This window comes from Camelina sativa, chromosome 9 (assembly GCF_030686135.1).
Source record: "Camelina sativa cultivar CO46 ecotype springtype chromosome 9, ASM3068613v1".
In the NCBI taxonomy this organism is placed as follows: domain Eukaryota; kingdom Viridiplantae; phylum Streptophyta; class Magnoliopsida; order Brassicales; family Brassicaceae; genus Camelina; species Camelina sativa.
Genome location: NC_141888.1, coordinates 16,197,261 through 16,210,677, shown reverse-complemented (window position 1 = coordinate 16,210,677; position 13,417 = coordinate 16,197,261). Strand labels below are relative to the sequence as shown.

General features: G+C 35.6%; 1 protein-coding gene, 1 long non-coding RNA gene and 2 pseudogenes across 6 annotated transcripts; 1 reads left to right on the top strand and 3 right to left on the bottom strand.

Annotated features, from left to right (window-relative positions):
* Positions 1–1,324: 1,324 nt before the first annotated feature.
* On the top strand, positions 1,325–2,320 carry LOC147938148 (uncharacterized protein At5g39865-like; annotated as a pseudogene).
* Positions 2,321–3,288: 968 nt separating this feature from the next.
* LOC104710883 (uncharacterized) lies at positions 3,289–4,913 on the bottom strand. Of its 2 annotated transcripts, none has more exons than XR_015567053.1 (4): positions 4,626–4,913; positions 4,274–4,410; positions 3,667–3,947; positions 3,289–3,564 (listed from the first exon to the last, which is right to left on the bottom strand). It is a non-coding gene; the product is annotated as an uncharacterized LOC104710883 (long non-coding RNA). The 2 variants fall into 2 exon arrangements; XR_015567052.1 differs by having other exon boundaries at positions 3,289–3,600; positions 3,692–3,947; positions 4,626–4,847.
* A 118-nt stretch (positions 4,914–5,031) lies between these two features.
* On the bottom strand, positions 5,032–6,197 carry LOC104715220 (putative CCR4-associated factor 1 homolog 9 pseudogene; annotated as a pseudogene). Its single transcript, XR_015567051.1, has one exon. The product of XR_015567051.1 is annotated as a putative CCR4-associated factor 1 homolog 9 pseudogene (transcript).
* Positions 6,198–7,354: 1,157 nt separating this feature from the next.
* Positions 7,355–9,352, bottom strand: LOC104710886 (uncharacterized). 3 transcript variants are annotated; one of them, XM_010427541.3, is made up of 3 exons: positions 9,217–9,352; positions 8,724–8,904; positions 7,355–7,701 (listed from the first exon to the last, which is right to left on the bottom strand). In XM_010427541.3, the coding sequence occupies exons 2-3, from the start codon at positions 8,877–8,879 to the stop codon at positions 7,531–7,533; spliced, it is 327 nt and encodes a 108-aa protein (XP_010425843.1). In that variant the 5' UTR covers positions 8,880–8,904; positions 9,217–9,352; the 3' UTR covers positions 7,355–7,530. The 3 variants fall into 3 exon arrangements, with proteins under 3 accessions (XP_010425843.1, XP_010425841.1, XP_010425842.1); XM_010427539.3 differs by having other exon boundaries at positions 9,170–9,339; XM_010427540.3 differs by having other exon boundaries at positions 9,100–9,237.
* Positions 9,353–13,417: the final 4,065 nt, after the last annotated feature.

The following is a 13,417-nucleotide window of genomic DNA, read 5'->3' as shown; positions in this document are numbered from 1 at the left end:
AATAAACCAGAGAGCCTGAACATAACCTTGTTCGATTTCCTATCGTGTCTCATATCAGCATAACTTTGTGTTTAACCATGATAAAAACGTGAACAGCTACTTGATGCACTTTTTAGCTGTACGTAACCTCAACCTGCAATGCTTCTCAATCATGCGAAACTCCACCAGAACTTAGTACCATCGCCATTAGACTATCCAGACAGTTATGTAATCTTCACCTGATGCTGACAACCGATTTCAAGGCCTTCATCATTGTCCCTCAAAATGCACTTCGAACTTCCTGCATTTATCTCTCCTTACTAGGACATTCTTTTTCAGCTTCTGCTTCTCACACCAACTTTGAGATGTTGTGTATCAAGCTAGATACACACAAACTTTTTTCTTTCCTTTCTTGAAGAGACTCGATCGTCTTGAGACAGTCCCAGCATCAATTTGAATTTGTCTCCTCCAGTTTAGTCCTTACAGAAACTCACTGAAACACTTCAACCCCTTAGTGTATTCTTTGAATGTCCTCACCAATCAACCAGTTTCAATATCTTAAGTTAAGTTCCTTCCCAAGTATAATAATCTTGTTATACAAAAGGCATTTGTACTCACAGACATGACTCCTTTTGAGATGGTCATAAGTGACTTTAAATGAATTGACTTTTGTGTATTTATTGATCATATCCAACATGACACTTATTGATCTTTTGACTCTTTCGAGGAGACTACGATCACAGGGACTACCCCGAAGTGGAGAAAGCACCAACGGTCCATATATTCTTGAGAGATTTTGTGAAGAACCTTTCCAAGCTTCACAAAGAGAGTACAACGAGAGGAAAGAGTAAGAGGAAAGGAAACAAAGAGAGATAGACATTTTCGTGTCCTTCTTTTTGGCTAACTTTCTTTTGCCTTTTATTGAAGTGAAGAGGAATTAATGTGTTCTCATAGACGCAATATACAGATCAGTATAGACAAATGCATGTCATTACTTTTTTGACAAAATAAAAAGTTTCTACTTATTTTACTATTTTTTTTTTTTTTGTCACCAACAAAGTTTCACTCTGTTAATGTTGCTAGCTCTGTTTCAAAGTAACTTATTATCCACATGAATTTATATAATTCAAAAATATATTTCCAAATCCACATGGATTTATTTTTTATATGAGGATTTTTTGATTTTTTAAAATGTATCATTATTTATTATTTTTTAATATATATTTGGGTAATTCTCAAAAATAGCACTAATTTAAGTTTTTCTCCCAAAATTAGCACAGACTCCTTTTTATTCCAAATTTAGCACAAATTTAAATATTTTATTAAAATAAAATAATATCAAAATCGTGATATTTCAATTCTCTCACTTCTCAATCTCGACACTTCCTCAATTCTATATCTCTGATGACTCCATCTGAGAGATTCACTATCAGTGGTAAGGAGACGATGGTTGGTAAATCTGAACCCACAGAGGTTCTTAATTTCTAGGAGCTGATGTCAGGTCTCGACGGCGGCGATACTTGCCGTCCTATTCTGGTGAATTGTGATGTATCCGGTGGTGGTGGTGGAATGATGATGGTGAACAAAGAGAACTCAGATCCTAATTTAAAAAACCCTAGAGATCCGATCCGAGGAGCCATTATGAAGCTTTGAAACCGTGAGATTGTATGACAGCAGAGAGGATCTCGTTGTGATTAACACGATGTCGTTGCACGGTGTGAACAAACATTTGAGGCGTGTAACGCCGTGAGTGCTGAGATTGAGAGCTTTGCTGTGGTGGTATGTGAGAGAGATGTGTTGATGGATAGAGGATTCAGAGAAGAGCTTTTAAATATCATGGCCAGAGGAAGAGACAACGGTGGTGATCATTCAGCGAAAGGGAAGTACATTGGCGGGGCAAAAGAAGTGATGAGTTTGGTGAAAGAAAGTTTGCTTGGTAATTTCCTTAGAGGGATTCCAAGGAAGAAAGATCGGTTTGGCGGGGGTTTATCGTTTTTTGCCGGATTGTAATGGGAGCAGTAAAGTGGTGGAAGGATGGGGAAGTGATGCTGTAGTGGTCAAGTGTATGGAGTGTAATGAGAATGGTGTTGTTTGTTGTCCCATTTGCAGCTTTACACAACACTCACTAGTAATAATGGCATTTCATTTAAATTGTAAGATAAAACTTCTAATTTTTTTCTTTACAGTCTCTGTGTTTCAAGATCTTGGTTACTATGGTGAAGAAACTTTGTCTTTGTGCAATGGTTAGTGGTTAGTTTACAAACCTTATATGTATGTTTGTAGTTTGTCTAATGAATTGATGACTAAATCATCATGCTCGGAAGAGTAATAGTTGGATTGAGATTTGGAGACTTGGAGTTAGAAACCAACATCACATTGTTATACTCTTATGGTCTAGTAGGAACCCATTTGCCAAAAATAATAATTACTACTTCACTAGTCAAAATGAAGTGAAACATAACTATCTACGTGACTTGATGTGTCTTTTAAATCTTCACATCATTACTCAAAATCGAAATTGCCGAACCCATTGTATGTCAAATATATGATTATATTATTTTTATGTTTAAACGACACATTGCACAGTGCTAAGTAGCTCACAGACCATATTCTTTCCACTCAAGTTTTACTTTGATCGACTTGTAAAAAACACTATGTTTAAAAACTTAGGAAGGATTCAATAATATTCAGGAATGACTCCTTGCAATTCAAGAGGGTCTGCCTGAAATTAGTGTCTCAAAATATTATATGAAGATTACATGTTTAAAAGTGTATCTGAATAAATTTCATGATAATGGCTGAAAAAACTAAGGAAGGATTCACTTATATTCTTGGATGGATTCAATAATATTAGCCCTTTATATCGTTGTATATTATGTTTTAGGAAATATTCAGTAATATTCATGAAAGACACCTATAAATTCAAGAAGACTTTCATGAAAAAGTTTTAAGAAATTAAAATTTTATAAAAATCGGCCAAAACAACTTACAAGAGATTGTAAAAACATTAATTCAAATTCATGAAAGACTTCTTGAAAATTAGGAATGATTCTTACATATTTAGTAAGGATTTCTCTAATCAGGAAGGCTTTCATTGAGAACAAAAGAAGAGATTTGTGATACATTACCCCTTACTAATGAAGTAATTTGTGATATATTGGAACAAAAAATAAATAAAGAGATTTATACATATATCTCTAAGTTTAGGAAGGATTCCATAATGTTTAGGAAGACTCCTTGAATTTTATAAAGGTCGTCTTAAATATTTGAAACCAGCATCTATGTGGCTAAAAGCATTGATCTTACATGTAGTGTAACTTTTTTCTTTCAATATGTTAACAAAATGTATAAGTAATTAAGAACCTAGCTATGTGTATTCTTGGGTAGAGACACACACGGCATAAGAGTTAATCATACACAAGCTGACATGTCTTTGAAACTTTGCCCGTAGGCTTTAACATCCTTAACATACGATGATTTTTGTTTCTACATTTTGTCGAGAATGTCGCCATCTTTAGACTAGTAGCATTACATATTATGTACTCAGCTGTGTATACATTGCTGTGTTTTCTTCCACTTCCAAGGCTGTGTCACCAACATGAGAAAAGCGAGTCACCCAACCTGTTAAGAGACAGAACCTAAGCAGTCACATGAGCCTTGAAGGCCAACACACATAAACATACTTACTCTAATCCTCAAATTATGGCTTTACATGGGATCTTTGGCACATCAAGCTTGTCACAGAGTACATAGCAGAAGTGATTGCAATTTTTTGACAGAAAATCATAAGTTTATCTTGGCCATTCCCTGCTGAGCTCACACAAGATCTGATTTACCATGAAGGGTGTGCAATCTGTCTTCCCAAGAACAATTTTCTCACGATATGTGTACATTGGATTCGTACCACAGGACAGCTGAATACATAGTTCCTCACAATACCCGTAAGACCATTCATCATTACCATATACCTGCCCAAAATTATAAGGAGATGTCATAAAATCCGTTTAGGAAGGCCTTCTTAATATTTAAGGGTCCCTTCCTAAAGGTTCAACTATGATTCCTAAATTTTTTACAAAGGCGTAATTCAATCAATATTTGTGTGAGAAACTCTATGATATTAACCTATGAATGAAATTCCAAAGCAATAAGCAAACTGATCTCTACCAGGAACACTAGCTTGTCCCTCTCTTTTCTTGACAACTTTTAATGGAGTGTCATCACATGAAAATTTGATAAAAGCAGACAATATTAACCATCCATGTTAGTAGATTGACACAAGATTTCACTAAAATACCTCAAATGTTTTGTGTTATGCCTGCCAATAATCTGTAGATAAATCGGGTCTGCCTGTTATAAACCCCCAAGATAAATCCAAACATTTTGGTCATCATCTTGAAGAGACATCATAAATGTCTCCGTAAAACTCTCAAGCTGCACATAATTCACAAAACTCATTCCCAAAATTTGAAACAAAGAGACCCAAGTCAAATTTGAAATTGAATTCAAATCACCTTATTTGAAGTCTCTTCATAATATTAGACAATGAAGCATTCACTCTTATCAAACTCTCCTCCAATTTTCCGAAGAACAAGATAGTCAAATCAAAAAACACATCGGATTAAAAAAAAGTCAAAACCGGGTCTAACCTTTTCACCATCGGCGAGAGAAAGCATTTGAAACGCAATGGAGAGAGAAGCATGGAGAGAATCAACATGAGATTGCAGCTTGGCAATTTATTTATCTTTCTTGGTGACAAGTTCTCGGAGATCTGATGACTCCGATTCGAGATCAGACACATGCGTAGAGAAATCCAAAATCTTAGTTCTCTGCTTATAAATCTGAGCTTGATTTACCAATTTTACAGCTTCTCCAGATCTGCATATTCATCGTTAATCTCAAATTTGTTTGGTGAAGAAGAAGAAGCTCGTGAAAATATGTTTTTCTTTTTTTGTTATAAATTTAATAATTATCTTAAGGAAATATTAATAAAATAAAAATACTAATTTTGGAAAGGTTGAGCATATATGCTAGTTTTGGAAGAAAAACATAGAATTGTGCTATTTTAAGATATTTCTCTATATATTTCCTCTTACCAAAAGAACATTAGCTACAAGGACTAATTGAGTTAATCAATTGAATATTAAAAAAAAAAAAAAAAAAAAAAAAAAAATTCAGTACACCCCTTAAAAGACCTCAAGCCCATACAAAACCCCAGCATGCTTCTCCGGCCCATCTTGAGCAAAATACAAATCTCTCATCCTCTGAAACGCGTGCAACGTGAGCAAACTATCCGAACCGGCTTGATGACATTTCCCAACTGCCCGGTTAACTTCAAGCGTCCTCGCAACCCGGTCTAAACCGCCATACAATCTCCTCTCACAAAACTTCATCATATGCTTCACATCGTACACGCGCTCACCAAACAGAACTCTCATCACGCGCTTAAACTCCCCTAACGCGCCGGGCAGCTCACGGCGCGTGAGGATTTTCATCAGGTAACCGAAATCGTACGCGCTATGAAAAGTCACCCAGCTCACGTCCTCGTTACAAACAAGCCCCGACGACATCATCAGCTCCGCGAACCTCTCCGAACAAACCCCCTCGCGGCGGTTCCGCTCGAAATCGATACCTTGCCGACGAAGCAACTCGACGGAATCAGGAGCGTGTGCGTCACGCGCCACGTCGAAGTCTCGGAAATTAAACTCCCAAATGAACCGCCGTCCGTCACCAAATAGATCCGGGAGGTTACCGTTGGCGTCGGAGAGAGTGAGACCGACTTGGATTAAGCTGAGCGCGTCGACGTTGGCTTTAAGTAGACTGTAGAGATCGCCGGGGTTTGTAAATCGGAGATCGGATTTGAAAATCACGCCGGGGAACTCAGTGTCCATGGAGATGAATGGATAATCGTCGATGGTTTCGCTGATTAGTGCAAATTCAGATTCGAGATTCTCCGCCCAGACTTCGCGAGTCACGACGGTGGTGACGACGCCGCCACCACCGCATGGTTTGTGATCTTTGTTCGATTTGGTGATAGCCATTGAATAAATTGAATTTAGAAAAGGTTTGAGTTTATGATTTGGGGATAAGAGCCAGTGTGTGTTGTGAATATATATGACAAATGAGAAACAGAGTGAGGAGTTGCGAGGAAGAAGACGTGGGACGAGAGAAACGCGTCAAGTTGTGTTTGACTCTCCCTGTAACGTAACTTGATTCCTCCTCGGTCCAACTTGGCCACTCTCTCTACTGGGTTTAATAACTAATTATTTATTTATTAGTATACATTTTTCTAATGATGCTATACACTGAATATTAATTATGTTGTAGCAAACATAAAACTTAGGAGTTTTTTTTGTTTGTTTTGCAAGTTTTTTTATTTAGAAAATTAATTGTATTTAATATTTTATTGTTAGTATTTTGTATGATTGGTTCATATGTTATATATACACTAATATGTATGCTTGCTTTTTACACAAAGGGAATGTATAAATCTTGGATTCAGTGAATTTCCATTTTTTGGGGGGAAGATTATATGATTCATATCCAAAAGACCAAAACCAATGTATTTTTCTTTATAGAGATGTATATGTAACTGAATAACTAAATATAACTAATTAAGCTATTTGGGTTGACTTGTGTGGTTCAAAAATAAATAAAAAACAAACAAAAAACATATCTACAAATTGTAAACCAGTGCAAGTCATTTTGGTAGTACTAATTTTATAAACAAGTACAGTAGTGTGTGCCTTTATAAAAATACGTTTTTTTTTGTTTTTTTTCTCTGTTTGTATAAAATACACAGAAATTAGTTAGATAAAAACAAATATTAATCCAATTACATGTGGCCGATATTACAACGAATATCAAAATCCAACAAATATTATTATTTAAGTCAATTGGGAGTATTGGATGGACTACAAAAAGGGGGAAGTCTCAAGTTGATGGATAACAAGAGTCCAAACTTTTAAAGTGTTTTTGCGTATGTAAATCGTGTCGTAAATCTCAAATTCTTTGAATATTTCTTTAAGGGGAAAAGGTCACTATCTTAAATAATTTATTAGTTAAAAGTTTGGGTTTGGATCGATCATCAAAACAAATGTGGCAACATAAGTGTTGGCTATACAACACAAGTTGTTAGTCCTCCTAGAGGACCTAGACAATACATTCCAAATTCGAGCAAGATCTTTTGAATGTGGAAGTTGATGTGGCATATAGAGATGCTGAGCTGGCAAGAGAGAAGAGGCTGTGATCGAGTGAAGACGTTTCAAGTATAAAAGGAGAGACTGGGGTTCGTGAGAGAGGGTTATCCAATTGAATTGGTGTTTTGTGTTTGCTCCTGCGTGAGCTGGGTTATCATTACATTACAAACTCTAATTCGTAGCTTGTAAACAAACCATTCGATTAGATTCAACAAAGATCTCTTGTTTGTTCTTAACACTGATACGGGTCAGATACACTTCAATACAACATTTCAACACAAAATTAAAGAGTGGTTTTCTTTCACAACTTTTACATACCGATTCAGTTATTTAGAAATGTTTTCCGTAGCTGAGTTTAGCCTTCCAGGATTTGTTTCCTTTCGACCTCGATGAATTGTTTGTTTACATGATAGCTTTTGGTGGCATTTTGGGTCTCATTCTCTCCCTTGCATCGCAGCAACTGCAACTGAAGACTCCTCACAAGCTCATTTAGCCTCTGGATATGTCTCTCTTGTGATATGATGATCTGTAAAAACGGTGAACTTTGCGGTCAGACTTAACGTTCCCCCTGAGAAAAACAGATCAATAATAGCCAAGCTTAACAGAAACACACTAAAGTAAGGGGAGCCTTTTAGATCCTTTAAAATATCAGCTTTTTGTAGATGGTCACTGAAAAGTCCCTAAGCGAGAACCATCCTACGAGCATAAATATGAAAAACGCACAAGCTCGGAACTCATATCATGTTGAGTGCCGAAAGCTACAAGCTACCTAATCGTTCTACCTGACTTCATTTAAACTCTTGGATTTGCAGCTATTACAAGTTTCATTGCAGTAGTCTATATGAAACGTGTGATCCTAGCATTGCTACTCATTCCTGATCCACAGAGATAAAAGATTGCCTCAAAATAGATTAGTAAGGGAAGGTGTAGACTAGAAAGATAATACTTTGAGGTCAGGACTAAGCGGAAACCTGAGGTTTACTCAATGACTATCAATCCAACTGGATCCTTATGGTAATGTAAGATCAATCACAGACATAAAGCAAGTCTTATAAGTATTCCACTTCTATCAATTATCTTATGCCATTAGAGAGAAACCCCATTTAGCAATCCAAGCAAACAGTTGAACACAGTTTTAAAAATTCTTATTGGAGATTTCCAGACATCCCGACACAGAATCCAATCCAAGAAGACATTTAGAATTGCAGGAAGTCCCATTTAAAGTAATCAAAGCAAATAATAAAGACAACTCAAAAACAACAGATCCCATGGTAATGAAGACATTTCCTAAGACAACAAACCAAAGCTTAAAAAATGATTTACCAAATGCAAGAATAAGAATCTGAAGTATCACACCAAGCAACGCACAGAAGAAAGTGAAGCTTAATTATCAGAACACTAAGGACTAAGGTAGCCACTCCACACACACACACACACACCTATTCTGATGTTTACAACATCTAGGCTAGTCCAGGTCTCCTACAAACAACTAGAAATACTCTGTCTTCTAAAGGGAAACACATGAAAGAGTTAGAAAAAAACCAGTACCTTCTCTTTAACAGCTTCTTCCCTATCTGAAATTTGCTGCTGTTTCTGAGACAAGCTGGTGGCTGTATCTAACTCAACAAGTGGTTGTCTCCATTCAAACTGAGAGGTGACTATAAGTATAACTAGCAGAAACACGAGCAAGATTGGCTTCGACATTGCTATATCAGTTGCTTTAAAACACCTGTCCCCCAAGAAATTAGCCAAATTCATAATCAATCTCCTTTTAAACTATTTTACAAGCCTACCAACTCAAAAACACACATAAAATTCAATTTCAACTTACTAATCAAATCATTATCTCCACCTATAATTAATAAAGTTAAGCAATAACGCATCATCAACCTCTAAGATCAAAAAGATTCAATTTTTAATCTACCCATTTCCTCAGCAACCGCAAAAAAAAAACGAAGACCCAATGAAGCGAATAAGATGATCTTGGAACTTACAAATCGAATTTGACCAGAGGAATAACCAAACTTCATGATCGATCGACCTGACCACCTCCTCCGTTAGGGTCGCGAATGGTGAAACTGGATACGAGATCTTCCAAAATCGAATTCGTAATCAGAAAACACCAAATAAGTTTTGTGTTAGTAGAGAAATGTAAAAAGGAGCTGAGGTTCCCTGAATGCGCAAAGAAGGTATAAATGTTTCAGGTGACTCCTACCATTTTTTTTTTTTTTTTTTTTTTTTCCAAAATCGATCCGCGTGATGCGCGAGATCGTAGACTCGCGTGAGTGATGCGCGATAGCCCTGGGCATTCGGGTACCCGAACCCGATCGGGTTCGGGTTTTCGGGTTTTTGGGTTTTCGGGTTGACACATATTGTACCCGATCGGGTTTTATATACTATCGGGTCGGGTTCGGATCGGGTTCATTCGGGTTCGGGTTTTGTTCGGGTATACCCGAAACCCGAAGAACCCGATCGGGTTGTCCAAAACCCGATCAAAACCCGATCCTGTTCAAAGCAATGTCAAATGTTCAAATGTTCATCCTTCACTATCAAGTCACACTTTGCGGATTGCAGTCACACTTGAATCAATCTCAGTCAGTCCATCCTTCACTATCAAGTTAATGATATGTCCAGCGCATCTCATATGCATAAACTCTCCACCCAAAACCAGAGAATCCTCACTAACTAAAGAGAAAGCAGACTGAAACTGACTCAAAGCACTAGTATTAGCTGTTGCATTATCAACAGTAATAGTAAATAGCCTTTCTATTCCCCATTCAGCTAGACATTTCAGCAGTGTATTGGCGATTGTTTTACCTCTGTGATCTTCGACATGCTTGAATCCTATAATTAGCTTCTTTAGACGCCAATTCTTATCAATGTAGTGGGCAGTTATAACCATATAACTTGAACCTGTGAATTAAAAAAAAACATTGATAAGAATCTTCACTAATTGAGTAGAAACATTAATCATAATATATTGCAATTGACTAGAAACATTAATCATAAAACCATACCAGTTACAGAGGAAACCCATATATCAGTTGTGAGTGAGACTCTTTGCTTGGTTGTGAGAAACCATTTTTTAAGAGTAGCTTTCCTCTCAACAAAAATCTTTACTATGTCTCTTCCTGTTGTCCTTCTTGAATGTGGCTTGTAAAGGTTCACCTAAGTGGATTACATAAGAAAAAAAAATTGATTAGCATCATGTATTAGAATCATGTATTAAAAACATAAGAAAACAGTGATAGAAGTGGCACCTTGTTGCAAAAATGTCTCATTGCAGGACATTCTACAAACGACAATGGTAACTCTCCAATCACCACCATTTCATTCAATGCTTCTCTAAAGATATGCTCAGGCACTTTTCCAGATTGTAAACTCCCATCTTTACTAATAACCTGTTGACCTTCGGATGGATTTTGACAGTCTTCCCATGCCAAATATGCCTTGCATATTTTTAGATGATTCCACAAGGTTTTTGTCCCTGACTTTGTTGGACAACTGAATTCCTTCCCACAATAGTTGCAGTTGCATTTGTCACGATTGTCCTTCATTCTTGTGAAATGTTGCCATACATTTGATCTTGGGTTGAGAGTCTTTTGGGTCTTAGACTCAGGCTGCTCAGACTCGGATCCTTCATTACGAGTGTGTTTCTTTTTGCTCCTTCGAGGTGTTAGAACCTCTTCTTCTTCGTGTATTTCTCTCTCGTCATCATCAAAATTTGGAGATGATGAATCCATCTGCAAATCATAAGACAGTTATCAGACCAGAATCAACAACAAACAGAAACAACAACAAACAACACTATGGGGACAACAACAAAACAGAGACAAAAACAAAACACAGTACCAATAATAGACAACAATATTCAACAAAACAATGACCGAAACAAACAACAAACAGAGAACAACAGCAAACAACACTATGGGGACAACAAACAGAGACAACAAGGCAATGACCGAAACAAACAACAAACAGAGACAACAGCAAACAACACTATGGTTACCAGCTATATGTTCTTACCAGCTATATGGAACCTAGTGGCACAAACAAAAGACAATACAAAAATCATTTTCAGATAGCCTTACAGCCTTTCTGCTATTTTCTTTCAGAGAGAGAGACTGGTGAGAAAGGATGGATCTCTCCGATCCTGCTTTGCAACATCAACTTTTCTTGCCGAAAATATCAAGTAAAAAGACTAAAAGTAACTATATATCTCTTCATTCAAAAACTCTTGCTTTAGTTACGATCCACAGTAAAAGACAACATATCATAAAGTAGGGAAAAAGAAAATTATATAAATCACTTGCTTTAGCTATGATTAAAATCATATGTACGAGACTGGCTTAGAGAAAGGAGCGGAGCTGGACACTAATTTAGAGTGATCTTTATTGATAAAAGTAGCCTTTAACAAGAATCATGGATGGGGCTTTTTCTCTTCTGGCAGCTAACAACTTTGGTTTTATTACTGACGAGACAGGTCTCCTGTTTTGAGGTGACTGAGGAATGAACAAAGAGAGGCCAGTGACATGAACCAAGACCTAAGAGATGTATTATCTGAATGCTATCACAAAGATGGAACCGTTCATGGCTGCTCTAGCTAAAGCTCATGGGTCCCTGTAAGCAAATATTTTAACATAATTTTATAATAATTTTAACATAATTTATAATAATTTTAGCATTGCGCGAGATAACTTTATAATAATTTTAACATAATTTATATTTAAGAAAATATTTAAAATTTTATATTTTGTGTTTCGATAAATTATTTTTATGTTTGTTATTTATTTATTTATTTTGAATAAGTATTCTCAGTCACTTAAAATGAATTACTATTAATTAGTTAAGCATTAAACTGAAATTTTTTGTTAATATGAAAGGTTACTTTAAAATATTTAGTCTGTATCTCATAATATATAGAGCTCTTCATGTTTTGATGCACAATCAAGACGTACAAACATTTTTACGTTGGGGAAAAGAACATTGATTACGTATAAAATAAAATGCGACTGAGCATGGACATTATGTGTTAGTTTGTCCGCTTTTAACATAATCTATAAAACATTAATATTTTCTAAAACCAGACACCTCCAAGAAGGGCGAGACAATAGCTTGAATTTCTCGAATAACCTCTTCTTGAGTCGAAACTCATGCTCTTCCTTCATTCTCTGTTTAATTAATTTCATTAAACAGATAACTAATGCAATTGGGATTAGCTTAGGGTAAGAACTATTAGCTTACCCATTGCCTTGCTCCGCTTGCGGGTTAGAACTATAATCACATCATCAACAATCGATCATGGAAGAAAATAAAAACTGAATTTGGAAGAATCACATAGCTTTGGAAACCCATATAATGAGATATATATCACTTAGACGTCCCAATCTTCCCCGATCCTAAACCCTAAACCCTAAACAATCGCAAAACCGTTGTCATCCGAAATCATAACCTATAAATAAAATAAAGGACCATGGAAATAGTTATCGGAAATAAAGTTAATGAATACATACAAATACAGTTGTAACGTTAAGGAACAAATCTAAATTAATACTATTCGAAACAGTTAATATTTGTTTAAACTCATTTTTATGGGTAATACATACAAACACACTTGTATAAAATATAGCATGGGTAATAACTAGCATAAATATTGTGACTAAGATATAAAATCTATTAGGATTTATGAATTATGATCTAAAACTAAAACTTTTATTTAAAAATTTATCAAATGGATCAAAAGAAAAACAAATTACAATATTGATATACAAAATAGGTATTTGAAACAATATTTACAAGTGAGAATGCATTATGTGCCTAAAACCTTCTTCATCTAAATCTTTCTAATGAATAACCACATTTCACATGTTCACTTCTATATATGCTCCAAAATTTTGACTCAACTTATGTATTTCAAAACCTACAAATGTTATATAAAGAAAAAGTTAAATATTACAAAATGTTGAAAATTATGAGAGAAGTAGAATATGATGTTTGATGAAGACTTTGTCTAGCTATTTATAGATAAATTTGTAGTAGTATTAGAGGTTTTTCAGTTTTTTTTGGGCCAACATCATAGGAGTTATGGTTACATTACAAAGAATAAATATACTATAGGTTTTGTTTGTGTTTTTTCTTTTTTTCGTAAAACACAAATTGTAATGCAGTTAATACATTAAAGTGTATTCATATGATGAAAGATTTGTTTAAAAAAAGAATTCAAACATCATGGGAGTTAAATT